At 57.7% G+C, this 25620-nt stretch overlaps 1 protein-coding gene across 2 annotated transcripts; it reads left to right on the top strand.

The window, feature by feature from the left end:
* Positions 1–4882: 4882 nt before the first annotated feature.
* Positions 4883–24099, top strand: PRELP (proline and arginine rich end leucine rich repeat protein). Of its 2 annotated transcripts, none has more exons than XM_057400794.1 (3): positions 4883–5913; positions 21173–22124; positions 23788–24099. In XM_057400794.1, the coding sequence occupies exons 2-3, from the start codon at positions 21188–21190 to the stop codon at positions 23964–23966; spliced, it is 1116 nt and encodes a 371-aa protein (XP_057256777.1). In that variant the 5' UTR covers positions 4883–5913; positions 21173–21187; the 3' UTR covers positions 23967–24099. The 2 variants fall into 2 exon arrangements, with proteins under 2 accessions (XP_057256777.1, XP_057256779.1); XM_057400796.1 differs by lacking the exon at positions 4883–5913 and adding an exon at positions 15277–15565.
* Positions 24100–25620: the final 1521 nt, after the last annotated feature.

The following is a 25620-nucleotide window of genomic DNA, read 5'->3' as shown; positions in this document are numbered from 1 at the left end:
GTTTCTCTTCCTGCCTCCTTCTCCCAGTCTCTGAGCCCAAGCCCCTGCACTTCCAGCTCCTTCCCAGCCTTTCATGCACCCAAACCTCCTCCTCTCTCCCTCCCATCCCTCCCAATTACACGTTTCCGAGGGAGGTTGCCTTGAAGTGGCTGCAGCTTCAACAGTCCCTGCAGGTTGCCTCTGAGGAGCGGTTTCAAAGGCTTTAACTGCTCTCTGGTAGCAGCTCCGTGCTGCTGCCAGGAGCTGCTGCAGCTCTGGGATGATGGGGTCTGGGCATGGGGATGGATGTGGGGACCGGCATGAGGATCTCATGGCCCAAAGCACCATTTTCCATGTCAGAGCCACCAAACCTCGCAGCCCTTGGTGCCCCTGGTGCAGCTCTGCAGAGACCAGGTATGGAAACACCTCTTGTTGCATCCGTAGCTATGGCTGTTTCCTTCCATAGCCAACAGCTCCGTAAGGAGCAGTGTGATTTCATACATACATCAGGATGCTGTCTAATGGAAAGAAGCCGGGTGTGGAAGCCGCACTGGAGCGATGGGGAAGGCTCAGCCTTGAATCCGGGAGCTCTGACGTGGTGTGAGAGGCTCAGGATGGCCCCTCCTGGGCTCTGGGGATGTTTTCCAGCCACTGAGCAGAGGATGGTGCCAGTTTGGCGCATGGTCCAAGGAGCCACTGTGATGGGACAGCTCTGGTGCAGGGTCCGAGGGACATGGAGCAGCCTGATGCCGTCGGGAGGAGGCCCCGAGGCCCCACACAGATGTTCCAGATGTGCATTTCATTCTGATTTAATCAGCTCTTTCCTGTGTGTCCACAAAGCCGTGACCTTCCTTCAGACACGTTTCCAGGGCTATTCCCCAGCCTCTCCCCCTGCACTGCCACCATCTCCCACCACCAAACCCCTCACTTGCTGTTTAATCCATGCAGATGAGTTATGAGCCATGAATGGTCTCTGATCCTGGTGCGAATCCCTGTAAACCACGCATTTGGCTGGTTTTCCATGCGTGTTTGTTGGAGCACATACTGTACATGGGGGAGTGGTGCCCTGTGGACAGGGCATTGGGCAGATGGCCGGCAGAGCACCATCAGCTAGGAAACCATCAGGGCTTTTGGTGCTGTACGTGTATACGTGTACTGCCTCTGTCCTGACCTGTATCAATATTAATCCCCAGTCCTGAACACTGAGCACTGGTGGCACACCTGCAAGAGTCAACCCTCTGGGGAGTTATTGAGTGATTCCTGGTCATGAAACATCAATGTTTTCCTTGGAGGTCGGCAGCTGGATCTATTGATCCATCCATCCATCCACCCATCATCCATCCACCCATCCATCCATACGTCCACCCATCCATCCATCCATCCATCCATCCATCCATCCACCCATCATCCATCCACCCATCCATCCATATGTCCACCCATCCATCCATCCATCCATCCACCCATCATCCATCCACCCATCCATCCATACGTCCACCCATCCATCCATCCAGCCATCCATCCATCCATCCATCCATCCACCCACCCATCATCCACCCATCATCCATTCATCCATCCATCCATCCATCATCCATCCATCCATCATCCATCCATCCATCCACCCATCCATCCATCCATCCATCCATCCATCCATCCATCCATCCATCCACCCACCCACCTATCATCTACGCATCATCCACCCATCATCCACCCATCATCCACCCCTCCCTCCCTCCCTTATCCACCCATCCACCCCCAAACAGCCCGTGCCACCCCATGTGTGCAAAAACAGGACACAGGGGCAGGAGCAGGAGCAGAATCCACACGGATACGATGGGGACCCATGGGATGTGCTGTGGGGCTGGGGGACGAGCTCCTTGCGCTGTACAGCCCAGTGCAGGCTCTGGAGCTGCTGGCAAGGGCCGTGCTGCTGGCGAGACGCTGCTGGATGGCTCCAGGTTTTTCCAGGCCCGTGTCTCAGTTTCTCTTGACTTTATGTGTTTTTATTTCCTATTAAAAGCCGCTGTCTCATTTCCTCCATGAAAAACAAGGCTCTTTCAGCAAGATGAATTCCTCCAGCTCCAGCAAAGCCCCGGTCTGCACTCAGAAACAAACAGGCTGTGTGGGACCTGTCACCTTCTCCCCTCTCCTTGCCCCACATCACCCACTGGGCTTGGAGCAGGGCAGAGATGGTGAATCCCATCCCCGGGGGGCGCATGGATGGTGCCTGCTGCACGCATCCATCGGGCTGGTGCCATTTGCTGCCCTGCTCTTCCCCTTCCCTCCTGGGAGCCTTCTGTGCGTTGGGCAGGGTTTGCTGGTGGCTAAAGGAGGAGAAACCAGCGGCACTTCTCCAGGCTGCTGCATCCCGTTGCCATGCTGGGAACAGCAGGAAAGAGCCCTGGCATCTGCAACCCTCCGTCCGCAAGGGAGACAGATCCTGGGAGGCCCCAGGAGCAGCTCCCAGAGCATCTGCCTCGGCTGGAAGCACAGCACAGATGCCTTCGGGATGAAAACACTTCCTCCACCCTCCACCTCCACCTGACATTTGGGAACGCGGAGCCGCAGCTCCCCGGAGCTTTTCCCGTCTCTCCTATTGGAGCCATTACACATGGCTCTGGAGGGAGCCAGGAGGGAGAGGATCCTCCCTAGACTGTGGTCCGGGTGTTCATCCTGGCCGGCAGCACCGCACCAGGCCTGGGTGGGTTGCCTGCATCCCGGGATGGGGCTGGACACGGGGTGTACTGAATTGGTGGGTCCTCAGCATCCCTTTCTGATGGCTCCGATGGGTACCACGGACGTGGATCATAGAATCATGGAGTGGTTTGGGTTGGAAAGGACCTTAAGATCATCCAGTTCTAACCCCCTGCTATGGGCAGGGACACCTCACACTAAACCATATCCCCCAAGACCCCGTCCAACCTGGCCTTGAGCACTGGTCCTTGCAGGGCAGAGCCGAGCTGCACGGTGCCAGCATCCCAGCATCCTTTCTGGAGCCCAAGCCCCCAGAGGGGTGCCTCCATGGGGCAGCCCTGCCCCTCACACTGGCTCTGGCTCAGCTCCAGCCTGTCCCTCCATGGCAAACACAGTGATGGACACGGCCGGGGGACAGCAGCTCCTGGGATGCTCCTGAGAGCTGATTCTGCAGGGCTGGCAGCTCAGCTCTGCCTCCCGTCCCTCCTGCTTCCCTCAAAATGAATGTGCAATATTAAAGGATCAGAGCTGAGCTCCCCGGGTACAGAGAAACAACAAAACCCTCTTTATTTCCCAGCCCCGAGCTATGGATTTGGGATGAAATGTTGGTGCTGGTGGGCGTGGAAGGGCACTGCAGCCACAGCTTAACAGCCACGGTGCACATCAGGACAGGGCCACATCCTGCCCCTGCGCAGCTCCTTGGGAGAAGCTGGGGCTGTCCCTTAGGAAGGAATAAAGGAGAAATGAGACGAGGAGCGTTGCTTTGACAGCTTCTCAAGGTTTCCTTCGGGGAATGAGGGGAACAAGCTCGCCCGGAGGATGGGATTTTCCAGATGCTGGGAGAGGGGAAGGGAAGCAGGGGGTGGGATACATCAAAGGAAAGGCACAGCGCTTCCCAGAGCGGGTATTCCCTGCAATGCCTCCGGTCTTGCCAGGTGTGGGGTGGGAAGCAGCTGTGATTACTGAGCGCAGGAGATTGCATTAGGCAGGGAGTTATCAAATACCCTGAGCTGGATGGGGCAAGGGAGGTTTGCACCTTCAGTGAGTGATTCCAGCCCGGAGGAGCTGCAGAGGCACTGGGGGCAAACCAGTGCAGGCCCCACTTCCCACGCTGTGAAGGTGCTGTGCTGGGAGCTGAGGATGCTCTGGCCCATGGTGAGCAGCATCAGGTGAGGCTCCATGTCTTGCCCTGAGGTTTTTGGCTGGGTCCAGCAGATGTTTGGGGTTCGTGGGCTTGACTCCACTGCAGAGATGTTTGTGTCCTCTCTGAGGGCTTGCGGGGCTCTGCAATCTGGAGCAGATTGAGAGTGTGGGTCTGGTGGTGGTCTGCGGGGACCGGCTGTGTTTACCAGGCTTTGGGAGCACTTGGGATGAGGGAGGAAATAACACATGCACAAAATCCTCTGAGGATGGAGAACTGGGAGGGTTTGCAAATACCAGAGAGGACAAGAGAGGTTAGAAAAATCTGCAGGAAACACAAAGGCCCAAGTCGGAAAAAGCAAAGCAAACCCATCTGGAGGGGACCAGGGAACAGCGCATCGCGGATGCTGGGAGCCCTTTGGGGCAGCAGGCCTGGGAAAGGCATTCTGGAGGTGCCTGCTCAAGTGTCCCCCCCTTAGGAAGGGGCTCTGTCAGCTCTAATCCCCGCTCGCTGAGGCAGCAGCCAGCTTCTGGCAATGTCTGTGGGTCTGAGCTCCCCGTGACACCGGTGAGCAGGGGCTGGCAGGAGCCCATGGAGCTGACCCGGGGCTCTGGCTGCAGCCTCGGGCTCTTGTAGCTGCTTTATCCCATGGGCGCCAGCTGGGATTGCGATCCCAGGCTGTGGTGTGCCATCCCTGGGCTCCCGTCCCAGCCACCTCGCTCGTGCCTCAGGGGTCACTGTCCCTCGGCTCTAACTGTCCTGAAGTGCAAAGGCAATAGGAAGGGAAGGGGGTTTGAGCAGTGGGATCATAGATCACAAACTGGTTTGGGCTGCAAAGGACCTTAAAGCTCCTCCAGCTCCAACCCCTGCCACGGGCAGGGCCACCTTCCACTAGAGCAGCTTGCTCCAAGCCCCTGTGTCCAACCTGGCCTTGAGCACTGCCAGGGATGGGGCAGCCCAATTTAGTCAATGTTCCCCTTTCCACCACCCTCCTCCTCCTCCCTGTGTGCTGCAGAGTGCCCGGTTCCTGCACAGGAATCCCTGAGCTGCTGCTGGTCTGTGGGAGCCGGGATGCTGCCCACGGTGGGGCTGGTTAAACAATGTCCCTGGATCATCTCCATCCCTTGAGGCAGCTCCCAGGGAAGCACCCTGAAGGTCACCCAGGGCAGTGGGAGCAGGGATGGTTTATGTGGTGTAGAGGCTGCGGGAGGATTAAAGGTGGATTGATTGGCCCTTAATAGCTCTGCCATAAATTCCTTCTCCAAACTGCTGTTTGAGAGCAGTGAAACCCTGGTGTTCCCAGAGCTCCCTTGCTTATTAAACAACTAATGAAGTGATTTGATTAAGCGCAGGGAAGTCTTTCTGGCTGCCCTCGTGCTTTGAAGCAACCTGGGATTATTAAAGCTGTTCCTTGGGAGATGCTGTGCTTTAAGACGTGCCTTGTTCACCGTAGCTGGGTTGATGTTGCAGTGAATTGCTGTGATTTCTGGTTGTCACTTGGTGTGTGGGAGCGCAGGAGATGCCCAGCCAAGCTGATGGGCTCAAAACTAGAGATGTTTAAGGCTGTGCCGCTCTGCCTTGCGTTGCCTCAGTAGCTCAGGGGTTAAGTGACTTTGTGGGCAATAAGATCCAGAGCTGGTGGGTTTCTCCTGTAGAGATGATGCTGCTGGGGCCTGAGCTGCAGCTGCAGAGCAGGGAGCGATGGATACCCTGGGAGGAGAAGGGAGAGGGCTCTGGCACCCACCCTACCTACAGTGGGAACCAGCATTATGATGGGCAGCTACTGCCAGGGGCTCCTCTAATACCAATAATGAATAGCAACAGTAGTAAAAGGAGTTGGTGAGCTTGAAAGCAGAGTCCAGGCTGCGGAGGGAGAGTGGGCAGGAGCAGCATGAGTAACAGACATGAGAAGAGAGGAGGCAATGTGACCTCTGCAGATACACAAATTACTCAGCTCCTTCTGGCTGCATCAAAGATTTTCTGACTCACCAGCCTGGGGATTTAACCCCTGGATCCCGGGATGCAGGGAAACGGCTGCTCCAGCTCCTCGCCACTCCGGGAGCGTGGCCGGGGGCTGCCAAGCATCCCCCATCCTCTTCGAGGTGAGGAAGGCTCCAGGTTCCCCCTCTCCCTAGGTTTTGGGGGCACAGTGGGCTTGCATGGGGACCCCAGGACTGAAGGGGTAGAGGGATGAGGATGGAGGTGCAGGGATGAGCTCCATCCCTTCCAGCCATGCGCAGTGCCAGCTCCAGAATCCTGCACATGGTGCCTTATTTGCCCCTTTCCCCCCACTCCCCAGAGCCTTGGGAGCTGGGTCCAGGGGTGACCAAGAGAGGGGGATCTGCCTTCCCAGATTCCAGTATAAAGCTCCAGAAATCCCCCCTGGTTTAGCTTCACTTTCCACATCCCCATCCCTGCTGGGGATGGAGGACTCAGATGCAGCCTTCAAACAGCCCCATCTTCTCTTGCTCTCCCTCCTCGAAGGGGTTAAACCCCTCCCAGGCTCGAGGTTGTTCTCTTGTCTGAGGGATTAATTGGAACCAGGTTGCTGCTGAGCAGAGCTACTTGGTTGGAGAGTGTCTGAAGGGCTTCACCCCTCCTTGAACCTGGCAAGAGGAGATGGGGCAGAGCCTGAGATGCTGATGGGCATCCGCATCCTATTCCGAGAGCAGGAGGGGCAGGTCTGGAGGGATGCAGGAAGCTTCTGCTCCCTCTCACCCCAAATCACCTGGAAAAACAGGAAAGGAGAGAGGGGAGACAGATTCCAGCACAGTTGCAGGAGGCAACTGTAAAGGCTGGACCCATGGAGCTGTGCCAGGGAATGGCTGGAAAGGGCTGAGAGCAAGTGGGGAGAGACGGAGTGATAAGGAATAGAGCTCAGCTAGGTGGAAAATACAGGAGGAGCTTGATTTATTTGCTGTTTCCCTTCATCTCCTTCGCTTCCAACTCTTATCGTGGCTTGGGAAGAGTTCATCTTGAGCCTTGTGCAACGATGGGACCGGCTCCACGGGGCAGGAAGAGGGCAAAACCATCCCCAGCGAAACAAGTGCGGAGCTGTGATGGAGAATCCTGGCTATCGGGCTTCTGGACTTGGTTTAAACCAAGCTGGGATTTGCAGCAGGACAGCTTCCATTGTGAGATCTCCTGTTGTTCCAGGGGAGGCAGGGACCCCATCCGCAGGAGCCGCTCCTCCTGTGGTGCCTTTTCCATTTCTGGGCCTGGGTTGAGCTCTGTTGAAAAGCAGGGAGTGAGTGAGAGCAGTGCCTGGAGCCGGATGGGAGCAGGGGTTTCAGTTTCATTGGAAGGGCCCCATATTCGGCCTTTTTTTTCCACTCCAAAATAATGCAAAAACACAAATAAGCCATTTCCCGTAAAACAGCACTGTTGGAAAAATCTCCCTTGGAGCTGAAGGAAACATTTTTATTCCATACAATCAAAATATTTCACTCCTATTTTTACCTTCGCTCAAGTCCTTGATGGGAAACGGAGACTGTTTTTAGGGATGTGTTTTCACCTGCGCTTGGGGGAGTGTTCTGGGGTCTCTGTCCCTTCCCAAAGCTGCTGCCATGTTCCAAAGCAAAGGCTGGGGCTGAAGGAAGGGAACTGAGGGATGTTTCCCAGGGTCTATTCCCACTTTCCCAGCTCGTGCCCCTGGAATGGAAGCAGTGAGCCCCAGCATCCCAGACCTGAAGAAAGCACTCCTAGTGCTGCTCCATGGGAGATGCTGAACCCCATAGGGGGAAATGAGGCACCCACCTTCCCTTGTGAATGGCTGAAGAGGTTTCTGCTCCATCTCTTTGCACAGCAGAGCCTCAAGCATTTGGGTGATGAGTGGCCCCATGAAGCCAGGGAAGGGCTGGGGGATGAGGCTGCTCTGGATGATTCCAGATGAGCCCGGGTTAATCACAGCCCTGCTCTTCCCCAGCATGGAAGGGAAGTGTTTATAGGGAGAGGGGTGTGAGGATACAGCCCTTGGAGGGCCGCTTCTGGAATGGTCTTGGAAATCTGATGCTTCCTCTGATGTTTCCCTGCTCTCAGCATCTGCCCCACGGGTAGGACCTGTGAGGAAGAGTTAACTCTTCCCTGCAAGCACTGTGCATCCTGCTGCAGGGAAAGGGATGGGGCTGCAGGCCTGGGCATGGCCAAGTGTGAGAATGAAATAACCCAGCTCAGGAAAGGGGGAAGAACCCACCGGGTTTCTCTTAGGGAGGGAAAAGACCTATGTTCCATAGGATCTTTATTCCTTGAAAGAGGCTGAGACAAGAAAACAGAGCATTTGCTTTCAGAGGAGGAAGGATGCTGGGCAAAGCAGACGGGGTTTTGCTCTCACGGTGAGAGCAAGGGAGGCAAGCAGGGGTTAGGGACCAGCTTCTGAGCGTGTCCTCAACACACCACAAAGGGCCATGGGGATGAAGATGTCCGGGTGTGGGGAAGCAGGGATGGAGGAACGGTGCCTGGGGCAGGCAGGGTCCGTGAATAAGGAGCTGCAGAGGGACAGGAGCCTGCAGGGCTCTAGCCCAGAGGCTGGGGAGAGATGGATGAAGCCAAAGCCCTTGGCAGCTCTTAGCAGTTAGAAATGAGCTGAATTTATGGCTGTAATATTTGGAGCAGTTTCTGAGCACCTCTGGGGCTCCGACAGCCCTGTTTGCTGCGCCAAGCAACACAGGCAGATCTGCTTCGTGTGTAACGTAACGGGGCCGCAGAGATCCCTCCCCACACCAGGCCTGTGCATCCGTCATCCCCTGGCCTTCCAGCTCTCGGTGCTCTCTGGTTTCCCCTCGCCATCACACATGGAGGAGGATGCTGGTGTGGGGCAGCTCAGTGCACTCAATGCTGATCTCCCCACACCAAGGCACAGGGCTCTCTCTTCAGCCTGGGACATCTCCAGTGCTTTTGGTGCCTGTGGCTGAATGGTTTTGGAGGTGGCTGTCCTCAGGCTGGGCTTTTCCTGGCGACAGGAAGCTCATGGTGGTATCCCCCGCGGCTGAAGGGACAGCGTTGTGTTCCCAATGGGATAATGCACTGTTGGTATCACCTCGCTGTAGGAGCACTGTTAATACAGGAAAGAGCAATAACCAGGGTGTCCCCAGCCATGCCTTGGCCAGGATGGACCTGCTTTACCCTAAATAGGAGCACTTCTCCAAGGGGCAGCAGCTCCTGAGGGATGGGGCTGTGCCTTCACCCCACTGGGGACCATGGTGGCGGCACAGGGAGCACAGGGTTGGATGCCTGAGGCAGTCCATGTCATGCGCGGAAAGGATCGGGCTGGCGCCTGCCTTCGGAGAGGAAAAGTACTGGATTGGAAGGAGGAGGAGGCAAGGATGAAGGCCAAACCCAAGGGAGGACGAGACACGACTCAGGTGTTTCCATTGCAGCTTGCCCAGACAGTGCAGAGGAGGTGATGGAGGCCATGGGCGCAGGGTGCTGCTGCAATGGCACCAGCCATATCCACCCTCTGCTTTCCCCCCCAAGGGGCACAGGGAGCCCTGGGCAGCAGTGACAGAGCCGTGTCACCCAGGATGGCAATGGGGTGCCCATGGCAGCTCAATGACTCCTTTCCTTCTGCCTTTCCTATTGCCCAAGGCTTTGTCCTTGTCGACTCTCTCACCCCAATGTCCCCGTTCCCCCTATGTGTGGGCAGCCCTTCATGCATTTGATGATGTATTTATATAAACCCCTACTAAAGCCTTGGCCTGAGCAGCATCTTGTGATGCTGGGTCCCACTGGCTAATTGGGGGGTTGGCTCCAAAGCCTTGCTTTTGTGGTTTCCATTGCACTTTGTTGGAGTCGCATTGAATCACCCCCTTGTTCTTGTGTTAACCAACACTGGCAGCTCTTCCCACTGCGGAGCTGACACCAGGAGCCCTTCCACCCTCTGAAGTGCTGTTGTGGCTGCAGGAAGCCTTCCCAGCTTGGTCCTACCCCATCCCTGGTGCCAGCGTGGTCTGAAGGGGGTTGCAGTCCCCCCTTGTGCTGTGTGGATAAGGAGGAGGAGAGGGGAAAGCTGTCCTCTCTTTAGCTAAAAGCTAAAGGAAGCGCGGCTGCTGAGCTGCAGAGCTCGGGGTGCCAGCACAGGGACCCTGCAGGGTGCTGCGAGAGAGCAAGAAGCAAGCAAAGCATCACTGAGAGCACAAATGGGGTGCGCTGCTCCCCTTCCATCAGCTCTATGGAACACGAGGTCTCTTCCCCATGTGAACTGCCGGCTGGAGGACATTGTCAGCCCCATCCCTGTGTGGGGCAGGATGGAGGGGGGGTCACCCTTGGTGTCCTAGTGCCATGGGAAGGGTACAGTTGGGTGAAAAGCGAGTCCCCAGATTGACACCATTTAGCCCCAGGGGTAAACTGCTCCCCTGGGCTGGGGTGGCAAAGGCAATCCCAGTCCCGCATCCCATGGCTGGGAGGTGATGGAGGTGCTGGCCCATGCTGGGCATGGGGCAATGGTGCTGCTGCTGCTTTGTGCTGGGGAGAGGGGGAAACCAGCCAGGGAATCTCCTTCCCTCTGCTCCGAAGTGCTTCATTCTCAATGTGATGTTCTGCTAAACCCGGCTCCGATAGGAACTGGTTCGGTCACAGGTCAGACTGCTGGAGCTAACCCGGAGCAGGGAAAGGGCATCCTTGCATTCCAAGCTGGAGCAATGTGGCTGGGGCAGTCCCTGGGTCCTGCTTCTGGCCCCTAAATCCGCTCCCTAAACGCGTGCCTCAGTTTCCCCTCCTGCAAAGGAGGCAGCGGGATGCGGAGGCAGCTTTGGCTCAGCCGATGGGACGTGACCTCCGCTGGGCAGCAGCATTCCTGCGGGAGGGAATCGCTTCCTAGGGAGCAGCCCCACGGTGCAACACAAGGCTGGGGAGCCCAGGGGATGGAGGGGCCCCTGGTTCCTGCAGCACCGCATGGTTCATGCGGCCATGAGCTGATGGGCTCAGCAGCCTCGGCCCTGCTGCCAAGAGCTAATAAGCGGCTGCTTTGCAAGGGGAAAAAAAAAGAAAGAGGGGGTTTGGACTTCTGTGCCTCGGAGAAATGAGCCGGATGATTTCATCCCTGAGAAATGCGAGGTTTGGTGCACGCTGCATCCCCTCCCTGCGCTTAAAGCAGCCACAAGCCCAGCACAGGGGGTGGGAAGAGGGGTAGGAAGGGGCTGAGGGATGCAGGGAGGCGTGGGGGGCTTGGTGGTTGTGGAGTGGTGGCCACTGCTGGGGACAAGGGCCTGTCCTGCTGTCACCCCATGTGGGATGTGGGGTCCTTGTGTGCCACGATCCCACCTTTGGGCTGGTCCCTGTTGCGGAGCTTCAACCCCTTCCTTCACTTTGCTTTTCACTCGGCAGGGACCAAGGCTCCTCTCACCCACCCCTGTGATGAGGTCTGTCCAGTCTCAGCCTGCCTTGAACAGACGCTTTTCCCTAGGGGGAGAGCATTGCTTCCAGTGTGGCTTCTTTCCTGGGGTGATGGAGCGGGTCCCATCAGGGTGGGCCGGGCTGCAGACTGCTCTGTGTGTGTGTGTGTGTGTGAGCCCCACTGTGCCATGGCTCTGGAAGCACTGTGGGTTGTCTGAACTGAAGAGGCAGCTGGGTCACAGCCCTGCAAGCACAGAGCTCCCTTCTGCCTGGGGTGATGGGGGATGCGGATCCTGCTTCTCCCCCCTCCTTGTATCCTCAGGTCAGACTGGCACTGGGACACGTTGGGATGCAGGCTCATGGCACTGCTTGGCTCTTCATGCACTGAGCAGCAAGGGGCTGATGGCTGGGGTGGGAGCTGAGGTGCATGGGGTTTGTGCCTGCACCAGGAGCCAGCGAGGGTGAGGAGCTCCCAACCTTTTCCATTCCCTAACCCTGCCCTGGCTGCTGTGATGCTCGGGCACCCGCTGCCCGAGGCTCTTCTCCAGGGGATGTTTGCCCATAGGTTTAATGACCAGAGCAGCGGCTCTGCTCTGAACAGGCTCCACTTGTTGTTGTTTTTCCTCTGGGGCAGGGGTCAGCTGCCTTTTTGTCTGCTTTTCCTGCTCGGGATTGAATGCAGCTTGTTCCTTCCAGCCTGGCTCTGCCTCTGTCCATCTGTGCTGGGGAAGCCGCATGTCCTGGTCCCCGGTTCAAGCAGTGCGAGATGCTCAGGGATGGATGGAGAGGCCGTGTGATGCCTGGGGAGAAGGGAAGAACATGGAAGGGATGCAGGCCACAACCTCCTCTTGTATCCCTCCCCTTGATGTGTGCTGGGGTGACAGCAGTGACACAAATGCCCTCCCCAGCCAACCATGGAGCTTGAACCTGCTCACCTTCATCCCTCTGGAGTGCTTTGGCTTAGGGTTGCTTCGTTCAAGCACCTTCCCCGTGTCCCCTCATCAGCCAGGCTCATGCAGCATCTTCCCAAGGTGTTTCCAGATGTTTGCTGGCGATGGAAACAAAGGCCTGGAGCATTTCCTGCCCTTGCCCCATGTGCAGCTGGAGGGGGGGATAAAGCACATCGTGCAGCATCCCAGCAACAGGAGAGCAGGATCCATGCATTACAAAGCAACATACTTTTCCCCTTCGCTCACTTCCCACTCCAGAGCTTTACTTGGAGCCAAGTGTTTCTCCCAGGCTCCTGGTGACGTGCTCCCAGAGAGCTTTGGGATAAGCTGAGTTTAACTTTCCAGGTCGGTGGTCACCCAACCCCAAATAACAACAGGAGAAGGCACGCGGCATCCTCCCACCGCCATCCCGCTGGGAATGGGGCCATCCCAAACCACTGGTTTTGGGGGGGACCCATGGACTCCCCTCATCCCCTTCCCATGGCAGCGGTGGTTGCTGATGGAGAGCACGGCCGGCTCGTGAGGCTTTGCTGCCTGGGGTTTGACATTATACCCACTCAGACTGAGCGGCCGCGGGGACATCTTGGGTTTCCTGCTGCTTTTTGCCCTCCCCTCCTTTCTGCAATGCAATTTTTTAGCTCTCCAAAGGGACTTTTAAGATCTGGCCCTTAGGAAATAGCAAAGCTGCTGTGCCATAAATCAAGTGTGTTTGGACAGCACTGAGCACAGCGGAGGCTCCGCTTGGGCCAGCGTGGCCGATGCTGGGATAACGTAAAGAGCAAGCATCTCCCTCTGGCCAAATAAACATGAAGCTGCTGTTGCTGTGGTGTGGGGAGCAGGCTGGTCTGAGCACAGCCCTTGCCTGTGTTTGAGCCTCTGAGCTGCTTTGCTCTGTGGAACTCCTCTTTCTGAGCCCCCTGAGGCTGGGACCATGGGCTCTTGGTGTGTGCTGTGGTGTTGCCCCTGGTCAGGAGGGAATGGAGCTGCTACAGGAGCCTGAGGTGCTGGAAATGGATATGATGAGGTTCAGGATGGGACCTTCTGCCAGAGGAAGGGGCTGCTGGTTTAAGTGTGCCTGATGTGCCTGCGTGAGCGCTATGGAGTGGTGCATGGGGGGGATGGATAATGATGGATGAGGGTGCTCCCTGCATCTACCATTTCCCAGCTGGACACAACAGAGGCACTGGTTATAATGGTTTTGGTTTTTTTTTTTTCTCACATCCTCCCTCTGCTGCCTCTTGTTTCCTCATCTGGGGTGTCTGCAATGCTGCTGTGGGCTCCCTGCAGGAGCCAATGGGGCACGGCTGGGTGCTGAACCCTCGCTGTGCCCCATGGGCTGGTGGGATGCAGCCTCTGGGCTCCTTGGGACCGCATTCCTCCCTGTTTACCCGCCTGGTGCTGTCCCTTGTGTTGCCCTTGGTCGAGACGAGCTGTTCCTGCAGCCCTGGCTCCGTCTCCCAGTACTTCCATGCTCAAACATTTCCTCTCCTACCTCCGCCAGACCAAAGAGGTATTTCTGTTACAATCCTCTGCAGGACAAACAGGCCGTGGCTGGGAAAGGGGATAAACCAAAGGGATAGGGCATCACGGGGACCAGGGCTGAGTGGGATGCTGCAGGGGCACTGAGACTGGGATCTCTCCGTGCCAGCAACGCTGTGAGCGCAGGTTTGCTCTGTGGCCACGCTCCATCACCCCCTTCTATACAAGAGCAGGGCCAGATTTGCTCCAGACACAGAATAAACCGAGCTCACTGTGCCCATTGCCACGTTTGAGGCTGCAGCCTGTTGTGTCTTCAGCATCTCAAAGGATGTCTTTGAAGGTGGATTCGCAACTTGGACGTGGAAAGAAATTCCTGCAGGAAGCAAATTCAACAAACCAAGTCCTTTGGCTGGGAGCAAACTGTGTAAGCACCAGGTTTGCTGATGGTTCTAGTGCTCCCCAGCCCCAGGAGCTGTGTTAGCAGCGTCTCAGGTTGGGTAGCACAGTGGATAAGGTCTAAGGAATGAAACCTTTCCATGCCTGGCATCACAGGGTGGTTTCTGTGCAAGCAATTGCCCCATTCAGTGCCTCAGTTTCCCCTCTGTGAGTGTCTGTTGGGTAGCAGGAAAGAAACTCCAAGCCATGAAGCATCCCCATGGATCTGGGGACTTCTGACGAGCTTTGAAAGCAGCTGGCATCAGTCTCCACCCAGCATATCCTTTCCCTATTGATTCTGATCCTTCTCCAGCTGGCAAACACATGTCTCCATCCCGACCCTTTGTTTAAACGATGTGAAATACCGATGTGGTTTCTCTGTTCCTTTTCCTGGCTTGCACTCAAGATACCTGCTGGGCTCTAGGCATCTCTGCAAGGTGAGGGCTCTGCCCTTGGACCCGCACTCAATACCCCAGTCTGGGGGTAAGAGGAATGGCACTGCTGCTAGGAACAGATATACTGATGGGCTGTGGGGAGCTCAGCGAGTGGGAACTTTGGGAGAGGCTGATTTGGGCTCTTTGAACCCTGCTGCTTTCAGCCAAGTGTGGAAGTGCAGGATTGGACCCTCCTTGGGCAGGCTTTGGACTGGGCTTTCAATGAGCCAAAGCAGCTCAGGTTTGCTGGCCCTAATGCAGACCAGCTTGGCTGGATAAAGGATGGCTCCATAGGGAGGGAGATGAACCCCTGAATCCCACAGGTAAGGATGCTGTGCCCCTGGGATGTGTCTGCATGCAGCAGGTCCCAGGCTGCCCCTGAGCTCCTCGGAGCTGAAATGTCCCCTTGAGCACCCACAGAGCAGACACCTGGGGGTCCCTCAGCTGCATCCTCTTGGTGCGAGGCAGGTTTCCAGCCCACGACCTGCCTGGGGCTCCATGCAAAGCCCGTGGTCCAGCACCACCACCTCCCTGCTCCTTACGAAGCTCATTGGGATTTGCCTTAAGTCTCATCCAGGCAGCAGGAGCAGAGACCCAGCATGGGGTGGGCTCCCTTCAGCAGGGGTTGGGAGGCAGCGGGATGTCCCTGTGCCAGCGGGGACCGGGCTGCTTGATCCCTGGGGACCACACAAGCAGCCCCCATCCCATCCCATCCCCGTTGCTGGCAAGCTCCCTCCCAGACCCCGCGCTCCTGGCAAACGGGGGCCGTGGGAAGGGGAAGGGCTCCCTCATTACCCTCATTTAACCAGCGCTGTTTTGAAACACGGCCTGGAGCAGCCTCCGCAGCAGAAGGGGCTGTTGAGCCGCAGCCCGGCCGCGTGTGTGCGCGGCGCCCGGTGCCAGAGAAAGACGCGTTTGTTGTCGTCGGGCCCCGGCCCCGGCCCCGGCCCTCCTCCGGCTCCCGCCTCCCACCCACCCATCCCGGCAACAAAACCCGCGGCCGACCCGGGACCGCTCGTGGCGGAGCCGCGGAGGCGAGAGGAGGAGGAGGAGGAGGAGGGAGACGGCCAGAGAGGAACTTGTCTTGGGGATTAATAGGAGGCAGGAGGAGGGAGAGGTGCACACAGGTAAGCTGTGCGCAGGTGATCCCCCCCCACCCCCGGCTCTTCTCATCTTGCCTGACCCTCCATCCCAGGACACTGCACTGGTCCATGATGCTCCTGCCCCTCTCCAGCCTCCTTTACCTGGGAAGCAGCATCTGCTCCTTTCTCTTTCCCCCTCTCTTCTTGGTTTTTTTTTTTTCCCTGTTCTTTGTTGGAACGGGAGTCTTTGTTCCTTCTCTTTGCTCCTGTTGCAAGAGTTCCTCTCGGCATGGGGCAGGATGGGTGCTGGAGGGAGGAACTCGGGGATGCACAAAGTCCTGGGTGAGAGAGCATTGGAACTACTGCCAGGGGCTTTCTGTGAGGGCAAGCGAGGACCCCCCCGTGTCCCCCATCCCACATTGACCTGGGCTCTCATGCTCACCACCCCACACTGCTCTGGGATGCAGAGCTGGGGACCTGGGAGCTGCAGAGCCCCAGCCATGCCCAGGACAGACCTGGGACCCAGGATATGGGCGGTGAGGCTGGGAGGGGAGCAGACACCTCCAGAGCCGGGAACCCCCAATGTGGGGTCACTGAGCTGAGCTTGGCATCCCACAGCCAAGCTGCGGGGTATGGGGATCCTGGTCCCAAGGGATGGGGGCTTCATGCAGCCCCTCTCTCCATGTGGGGAGCAGGGAGATTCCCTGCCCTGCGGATGGGACCAGCATCACATTGCTTTGAGAGCAAGGTGGGGGAGAGCAGCCGAGCAGCACCTCCATGCTTCACTTCCCAAGGAGCTGGTGTTCTGCCCTACATGTAGGTGCTGAAGCCCTGCTCTCCTGCCCGGCAGGCAGAGCTGTGCCCGGATCCCATAGGGATGGGACACCACTTTTTCTGCCTCGGTCATAGAGATTGGAGCCAGCTCCTTCCCTCCATGAGGGTCTCCTTTTGGAGCTCTTTGTCTGTGCGCTGGTGCAGGCAGGAGCTGATGGGAGGAAGCACCAGGGCACTGATGTTGGCTGAAGTCGTGGGGAAAGCCTTTTGTTGCATGGAAAAGCCTCATCCCTGTTTGAGAGCTTTAAGGAAAAGCATCTCCAGGGCAGAAAGTGGAACTCCATCCATCCCCTTGGCAGCTGAAGGCAAAGCACGTCGCACATGAGGGCTTGGAAGCGTTCCTGGGATCGCGGGCCCTGCCTTATGTGGTGTGCGGCTGGCGGCATCCCGCAAGCTGCTTCCTGGGATGCACCCGGAGCTGCCCTGGGGATGCAGGAGCGAGGGGCTAGGTGCTTTCCCTTGGGAAGACTCCGTAGGAGGTTTCCTCTGCCCTAGGAAGAGGCTGGAGGGGAGGGATGAGGCAGCGGCAGCAGCTGATAAGGCATCAGAGCAGTTTCCCACCCTCGGAGGAAGCGATGCCTGGGGGGACCAAGGCGAGGAATCCGCCGTGGGATGTGTGTGGGGCCGGGCTGTGATCACTTCAACGTCTTCTGCCATGGTTTCCTCCTGCGTGTGTCCATCCAGCTCCAATGCGTGTGGCAGAGAGCTCTGTGGGCAGGCTGAGCCGGGAGCAGCCCTGGGAAGTGTTGGGACATGCAGCAAAGGAGGAGGAGGGAGGAATTGCTGACACGGAGAAGGCAGCAGAAAGGCGCTCTCTGCCAGGGCTGCCTTCCCACGGACCCTGTTGCGGGAGGAGGGTGCTGGAGGGAGCAGTGGATGCAATGAGCCTGGTGACTGCGGTGCTGCGGTGCGGTGGGATGCAGGAGCCGAGCCCAAAAGCGTTGCCTGAGAGCCCGAGCTGCTGTCCTGAGACGCCCATCCCCTGCATGGACACGGCGCTATCCCTGCAGGAAGGGCTGTAGCGGGGGCTTGGTGCCCCGCCGGCTCCAATCCTTGCTGGGAAAGGGCGAGAAGAGCGGGTTGTTGCATCAGGGCTCTGCTCCCCGGGGACCGGGGGGATGCCTGGGTGACAGCACGTCTGCCCTCCCCTCCGAGGACAGCCTTGCACTGTAGTTACCCTTTTCCACCATTCCCAGCTCTCCAGCGCCACGGGATCCCTGTTTCGGTTACAGGAGCCGGCTGTTGGGGTGGTTGGAAGCCAGCGAAGGAGCTTTGCGGGTTCCTCTCGGTTATCTATAGCTTGTCCTCCTTGTCGTGCCCCATCGTGCAGGTTCCCAGGCTGGGCGAGGGCATTCTTCCAGCTTGGGGGGCTTCGGGGATGAGGGGAATTGGATGGGAAACCTATCAAAGGAGCTAGCAGGGGTACGGGCAGCACGATGGAGAGGGTCCCTTGTCCAGCCGTCAAGGCTTTCCCTTCTCCTCCCATAGCTGCCTTTATCCCTCCCTCTGCAGCAGTGGGGCTGGGTACATGGATGCTCCCTGCGCATCCAACTGCTGCAAGAGGGTGTGGGAAGGCAGGAGGCACCCAAGGGAGAGCATTGGGAATTCTGCCTGTGACAAATCCCCCCATGACCTTTACACAGCTCACTCTTGCCCCGGGGTGGGGTGGGGGGAGTTTTGCCTGCCCTTGGCTGGGTTGTGGGGCTGACAGCGGGTGCTGTGGGTCAGGGAGATGCAATGACAATGAACTATTCAGGAAGCGAATACCAGCGGCATTTGGGGCTGGAATTTCCAGCTGTTCTGCTGGGGTTTTGTCAGTTGTAATGGGATGAATGAGGGAGCAGCTGCCTCTTCCTGGGGAAAAAAAACCTGGGCTGGCATCTGTTGGGTGCCTTGGTCTCGCAGCCGAGCCAGCCCGCAGCTCGGGAGGTGTCAGAACCATTTTTATCCATGAATCCAGCCTTTTCTCCACACCCGGCAGCTGGTTTCCTGACCGCATTCATTGCTTCATGGTTTAACTTTATTCCAGTTTCACGGATTCCTTGTGGGCACTTGGGATCTGAGCTGCCCTGTCCATCAGGGAGTGGTGGGAAAGGTCGAGGGGAGACCTTTGCAGAGCCGGCATTCCTGCAGGATCAGGGTGTGGGGTTTGGAAATCTGGCTTCTTGCGTTCATGCCAGTAAATTCAACTGCATGGAACTGGATGGAGAACAGGCTGCTGACTGCGTCGGGTCCAGCTTTGAACCTTCCAGTGTGCTGGAGACAACTGTAAAGCTTGTTTGGGCCTCAGGCTTGTTGTTATCCCTGTTTTCTGCTTGTGGGGACCGCTGGCTGTGAGCTGCTTTCCTGCAGTTTGCTTGGAAGTGGGTCCCGCTTTCCCAAGCAGGCTGGAGCATGGGAGGCAGAGCTCCCATGGGCAAGGAAGGGAGAGGGGAGATGGTCGTGGTCATGGGCACAGGGATGTGTTTGTCCCCATGGGGATGGAGATTGGAGGTTTCACAATGGATAGAAGGGGCTGCATCTGCCTCCTGACACTGTACTCGTGGGCTGGCAAATGCCACACGATGCTGCCTCTCTCCAGCCTGAGCTCTGGCTCCCTGAGCCTCTGCTGTGTGCTGAGCATCTGCAGCGTGTGGAGGGGATGGTGCAGGCTGCTGTGGGACCAGGTCGCTCCTGGAAGGGCTTGAGATAACCAGCGGGCTGACAGCTCTGTCCTCCCGGTGTCATTGCATGGGGTGGCCCGAGCTGAGCACTGGCCTGCGAGTGGAGGGAGCCAAGCGCCTGGATTGCAGCTGGAATACCACATCCCATCTGCCTCCTCCCGTCTGCAACGGGCCAAACACAGACCTCAGCCCGCTGCGGGTGTTCAAACCCAGGTCCGAGTTTTGGAGCCGAGGCAAGAATCCCATGGAGAGGCCTGGGATAAGGCGCGGGGCGGGGGGGAGAGCAGGGAAGGAGCGGGATGCTGCGGGGCCAGGGGGGGAACCGCACGTACGGCAGCTCCCGGTCCGGACCCGCCCGTTCTCTGCAGCCCCGGGGCGCTCGCAGCGCAGGAGCCGCACGTACATCCCGATGGGGAGGTCTGGCAGCGATCGGGCCCCGCTGCTCTCCCCTTGTTCCTCCCTTCCCCCTGCGAGATGCCAGAGCCCTGATTGAAAACAGCCGGCGTGAGGCTCGTAGGGTTAAACAGAGCCAGATGGGAGCGGGCGAGACAAAAAGGAAAGTAACGGCCTGGGGCTGGAAGTGGGAGGGGGCGAGAACAGGATCTTTGCTTGGAGCAAGTTAATTACTTGGAGCCCCAGGAATGCAATGGGATGGCTTCAAAGGGAGCCGGGCCGGCCCAGCCCTGGGAAGTGACCCATTTAAGGGTCCTAAGGGCATTGCTGGGTGGGATGGGGACCCTGTCTCCCCATGGGAAGCGGTGAGCAAAAGGGGTTGGTGTGGCTGCCCCAGCAGCGCTGGGCTGTGCTGTTTGCTGCTCAGATGAGGGCTGGGAGCATTTCCCTGCTGCTGCCCAAAGGCAAAAGCTATGGGCCTGGCTCAGCCCTGTGTTTTCTGCTCACACTGGGCTGTGCTGGGATGAGTGGGGCCATGGTGTGATGCCCCTGGCCCTGGGCTCCACTCTGTGCTGGCGCAGCGAGAGTGCTGAGCAGATAAAGCCTGATTTCCCTCCATCATCAGCATCATTTCTGCCCCATGCTCTGGTCCCAGCAGCACCGGTTCCCACAGCAGATGCTGTTGCCCCAGGGAACATCTCCTGGGACAACTGTTCCCCATCTTCCTCTGAGTCTCCTCATCTTCCTCCCTGTCTCATCTCACTTGATTCTCTTTCCCACCCTGCCTCTGCTGAGCTCCTCCATCTGCCTCGCTGTGCATCCAGCTTGGCTCTGTTCCTGCTGGGGTGACAGAAGCCTGGCGAGCACCCCGAGGTGTCTGCCCAGGAAGCCACAGCCCTGCAAGTGTAGGAGCATCCAAAGCACCTTCTGTGCTCGGGGCTTTATGGGGAGCTTGTCTGCAACAGGCTGGATCCCTCCATCCTGCCAGGCATCAGCTGCTAGCAAGTCTTGCAAGGACCATCGCCGCTGTGCCAGCCTGCAGCAGGGAGGATGGAAATGGGATCAAACCTTAACAGGCTTGATAACGACCCAAGAAGAGGGAGGGATGGAAACTCTCTGCCTTGGGGCAAGCAGGGACCTTACCTCATCCCTTCACATCTCCTGCTTCCACTGGGGCTCTCCACAGACAACCAGCCCAGCACCCTGCAGCGGTGATGAGTGGGTTATCTGGGCAGCAGAGAACACCTTTCATATTGCCCATGTGTAATCTTACAAATGCCCTTTTTTATCACTCGGCCTTGGAAATGGGCTGTCTTGCGTTAAAGCCTCATCCCTGCAGCACAGGACCATCCATCTCTCTGTCCCACTAACTGCTGCTGGCCTCCTGATGCTGCTGCTCAGCCAATTTGCTACTGAATCGTTGATTTCTCTTTGGCTCAAGTGCAAATTAAACCTAATCCATCAAGGTCTCTGAAGGGGAGCTCCATCCTTTGGGGAGAGTCAGGGTGGTGGCGTTCCTGAGGGGGTGAAAAGAAGCCCCAAACCAAAGGAAACAACTCCCCACACACACTCCCATGGCAAAAGGCTGAGCCAGAGAGAGGGGATCTCAGTGACTCAGGCTTGAGGGTCTTCAAATCCAGCTTTGATTTGGATTTGAAGAGAGCTTCCAAGGGGAAGGAGAGGAAAAATAACAGGGATGGGAGGTGATGCGGTACCCGAACGCGGCGCTTCCTAACCCATCTCTTTGCGCTGCCTCCCTCAGGGAAACATCTGGACCATGAAGGTGGCCTTCAGATTGCTTCTCCCACTTGTTCTTGTGCTGGTCTCGGAGGTGAGCGGGCAGCGGAGGAAACCCCCCCGGAAACCCACCCGCCCGCCCCCCGAGTTTGTTGAGCCCGTGGAGCCCACAGAGCTGCCCCCACCGCTGCCCCCGGGACCCCCTTCCATCTTCCCTGACTGCCCCCGGGAATGCTACTGCCCCCCGGACTTCCCCTCTGCCCTGTACTGCGACAGCCGCAACCTGCGCAAGGTCCCCATCATCCCGCCCCGCATCCATTACCTCTACCTCCAGAACAACTTCATCGACGACCTCCCGGAGGAGTCCTTCAGGAATGCCACGGGGCTGAAATGGGTCAACCTGGACAACAATCGCATCCGGAAGGTGGACAGGCGGGTGCTGGAGAAGCTGGAAAACCTCATCTTCCTCTACATGGAGAAGAACCAGCTCAAGGAGGTGCCTGCTTTCCTGCCGCCCAACCTGGAGCAGCTGCGTCTGAGCAGGAACCAGATCTCCAAGATCCCTGCTGGGGTCTTCAACAAGCTGGAGAACCTGGTGCTCTTGGATCTGCACCACAACAAGCTAAGCGATGGGGTCTTCAACAAGAACACCTTCAAAGGACTCAAGAACCTCATGCAACTCAACCTTGCCCACAACATCCTGAGGAAAATGCCTCCCGGGGTTCCCAGTGCCATCCACCAGCTCTTCCTGGACAGGAACAACATCGAGGACATCCCCAGTGACTACTTCAAGGAGTTCCCCAACCTGGCATTCATCCGGCTCAACTACAACCAGATCTCCGACAAGGGGCTCCCCAAGAACTCCTTCAACCTCACCAACCTGCTGGTGTTGCACTTGGCCCACAACAAGCTCACCAACGTCCCTTTCATCAGCCCCAAGCTGGAGCACCTCTACCTGAACAACAACTCCATCGACAGTGAGTTGTGCTGCCTGGGGGGAACAGATGGGATTGAGGATGGGGGCTCGGTGGCGTTTTCCACCCGCTGGGTTGCGAACCCTTTAAAGGGGGACGTAGTGATGGGATGAGCTGGGAGCTCTTTGTAGGTGAATGAGGCCCAAAGGAGGATGGATTTGCGCGGGGCTGAGGTTTGGGGTGGTAGCTGAGGAGCGGAGCTCAATTCCCCCTGGTTCTCGAAGGGCTTTTCTTGCTCGTTGTCATGGGCAGTTCTCTGGGGCCATTTCCCCATTTGAACAGTTGCTTCCCCAGCAGGGCTCAGAAATAGGGATATTGAGAAAGGAGCCTCTGTGCACATATTTTAAGAGCAGATGCCAAAACACGCAGTCAAGATGGTTAGAAATAACCCAGCTCCGCTCTCGAGCTCAGCCTCACGGAGGAAGGAACAGGGAGAACAAGGCAGGGATGGAGGTTGCCTTGGCAAAGCAGCCGGCGCCGCAGTTTGATGCGAGAAGTGCTGGCCTGTGAAACGTGTAAACAGAGCTCGTACGACGGAGGAGAAGGCAGAGCCCCATTCCCGGCCACCCCAGATGTCCCTGCTATGCGAGGTCCGGCAGCCCGCTGTGCTATCCGTGGGGAAGCAGGAATGTGCTGCTCCTGCCAGAAACCCTCTGTGTGCACCAGGAAAAGCCTGCTGGGCTCTGCCCTTTCTGGCTGTGAGGGGTGTATGGGGGCTGCAGGACCCGCTCAGGGCATTGCTGGCAGGATGCTGGTCCCCACCGGTGCCGCTGTGTTTATTGTGTAGTGATGGTGTGTGGATGCAAAGCATCCTGCTGCCAAAGAGGGGTTGTGCAGCCACAGCGCAGCTCCAGCTGAACATCGGCCAGCAAGGGACAAGCAAGGAAACTGCTCTGAGCAGGCACCCACTGAGAGCGCTGTGGGGTGTGATGCCAGAGAGGGGGGAAAACACCCTCCCAAAGCCACATCCCTACTCTCAGGAGATCGCTGCTCCCAGGGAATAGTGAACCAATGATGAATGTGTGGTCCAAACGCTGTTAATCTGCATTGTGTTTAACCAACACCAAACTGGAGCCAAGGGGAACCCTGGGGTGAAGGTGGTGATTGCTGCTGGTCCTGCTGGGGCTGCCCATGGAGAGGAGCCTGCGTGGCTGTGCCCATCGTGTCCCAGCTTTGCCTTTGCCTGTTTTATCCAGCTTTTGTAAGGTTTCAGTGCCTGGAGCTGGGTTTATTTTCCATCCTGCAGACCCTGGGGTGAGGAGAAGCACGTGGAAATCCAGAAGCAAGCAACGAGCTGGTTGCTGATGTTATCTCATGGTGCTGGAGCACGGTTCCTTGATGTTTTGTTGAGGGCTTAGGGCTGCTCGGCAGGTTTCATGTTTGGAATGACGCCTTCTTCCTCTCAAATGACACCGTACCCATCACCGTGCTGCGGCTGAATGTGACCTACTTCGTTTCTGATCAAAAGCGGGATTTTCCTCTCGCTGGAGCTGTGCTGTTTTCTGGAACAGGCTGGGAATGCCCCCCCCCCCCCCCCCTTGGTAGCAAAGCAACCCCATTTTGGGGTTCAACAGGCAGGCAGGGAGGGGGGACTCAAGCCTCAAGCATCCCTCTCTGCCTTCCCTTTCCTCTAACCCGCATCCCGCTTTTCCTCTCCTCCCTGCAGAAATCAATGGGACGCAGATCTGCCCCACCTCGCTGATGTCCATCCAGGACTTCTCCCCCTCCGACCTGGACAGTGTGCCCCGGCTCCGGTACCTGCGCCTGGACGGGAACCTCCTGAAGCCCCCCATCCCCTTGGACCTGATGATGTGCTTCCGCCTCCTGCAGTCCGTGGTGTTCTAGCCCTGCCCGGCAGCGCGGCTCTCCCAGGACTTGGCTTTGCACAGAGACTGAACCCACATCCATGTCTGAGACGTGGGACCCTCTTTGCCTCCCTCTCCTTCTGCTCACATCCCTCCTCCATCCCTCCTCCTTTCCCCTCTTTCCCCCCTGCAGTGCACGCGTGGCTTGTGCATCCTTGGGGACCACAGTGTGAGGGACAGCACCGTGTCAAGCAGCCACCCCAGGTCACAGCATCAGCCCAGGGTGGCTGTCACGCTCACCCCAGCTCCCTGCTTGTGGGCTCTGCCTTCTCTGCCCTCCCCCAGGCCAGCCCTGAGGCTGGCTCTGCCTCTCCTCTTCTACCCAGCAGGGTTTTAGGAGATTGCATTCAGCCCAAGCCAAAAGCATCTCTGGATGGAGCTGATGGGGAAGCCCAGGGACCACTTCACTCCAGGACCCTGCACCATCCCTCCGGGATGCATACAGAGAGCCTGTGATGTTCCTCGGGAGTGATGGAGGTGGAGCAGGGATGCCTTGGGCCGGTGTGCCAAGGGTGCAGGGGTACAGGGTGAGGCCAGCGGGTGGCTGGGGGAGCAGGGTGTGCGCAGGCAGAGGGTGGTTGGTGTGGCAATGACGCCTCATGGCCATGTCCCAGGGCCCCAAGCAAGGGACACGCTGGTGTGGGGGTTTGCCCTTGGCTCTAGGGGTTATTCCCTCCCAGTGGTGTGGCTTTGGCAGGAGGGAGCGGGGAGGGTGCCTGGCCCCTGCGCTGGAGCTGGGCTCTGCTGCGCCCTGGGTGGGTTGCACCTTCCCCGCAGCAGCCCATCACAACCCCTCCTTTGCAGAGCAGCCCCTTCCCCAGCTTCCATCCCAGCAGCATCATTCCATGGTGCCGCAGCCCCCTTCCAGCCCCCTGCATCCTCCCATGTGGAGACGAAGGACTTGGTGCATCGGCTTCCAGCTAAAACCCTGCACAGGATCCATGGCATGGGACCCCCAGGCAGGGCAGAGCCAGCAGCTCTGCACTGATGCCAGCAGGACACTCATGTTTAGGTACCCAAGGGCTGATGCAGGTGTAAGCCTGGGGCTGGGTTGACCTGCAAGGCCTCTGCTTCTCCCCCTGTTCCCTCCTTGATTCCCACCTCCTGGAAGTTTTACTCTCAGTTGCTTTCTTGAACCACACACATGGATTTGCCTCTTTTTATTTTGGTTAGAAAAAAAGAAAGAAAAAGGGAAGAAAGACTCTTTTGGAACAGCTGTGTTTTATCCTCCCTGTTTCACATGTATCACTTCCCTCTTTGATAGCTGTACTGCATATATAGGGTGTCTGGGTTTGGGGGGGGTTGGTCTCTCCTTTTTCCTTCCTGATTCTCAGGATTTAGATTTAAGGCCAAGCATTAGAGGGGAAAGAAAAAAAAGAATCCAATTGAAACACGTATTAAAGCAACAAACCAAAGACACCAGCTTGGTACCTGCACTGCGTTCAGCCAGCCTTCCCCAAGACAGGCACGGACGGGCACCGTGTCCTGCTCCTTGGGGTTGGGATGGGGATGCTCCCTGCAGCCTGGGGACGCGCTGGCTCTGAGCCCTGAACCATGGAAGGTTTATTCACCCCCTGTGCTAATTCAGCCTTATTTTCCCATGAGCAAATCCTCTTCCGAATCTTCCTCCCGTG

This window comes from Pezoporus wallicus, unplaced genomic scaffold (assembly GCF_028554395.1).
Source record: "Pezoporus wallicus isolate ANWC-B61680 ecotype Strahan unplaced genomic scaffold, APGP_CSIRO_Pwel_v1 scaffold_7736, whole genome shotgun sequence".
Taxonomy (NCBI): domain Eukaryota; kingdom Metazoa; phylum Chordata; class Aves; order Psittaciformes; family Psittacidae; genus Pezoporus; species Pezoporus wallicus.
Note: the sequence above shows the minus strand (reverse complement) of the source record. Positions and strands in the feature narration are given on the sequence as shown.

Excerpts from the sequence above, each read along its gene's own strand:
- PRELP (XM_057400794.1), top strand. The coding sequence starts at position 21,188 with ATGAAGGTGGCCTTCAGATTGCTTCTCCCACTTGTTCTTGTGCTGGTC. Across the intron at positions 22,125-23,787 it reads GAACAACAACTCCATCGACA|AAATCAATGGGACGCAGATC; the intron begins GTGAGTTGTGCT and ends TCCTCCCTGCAG.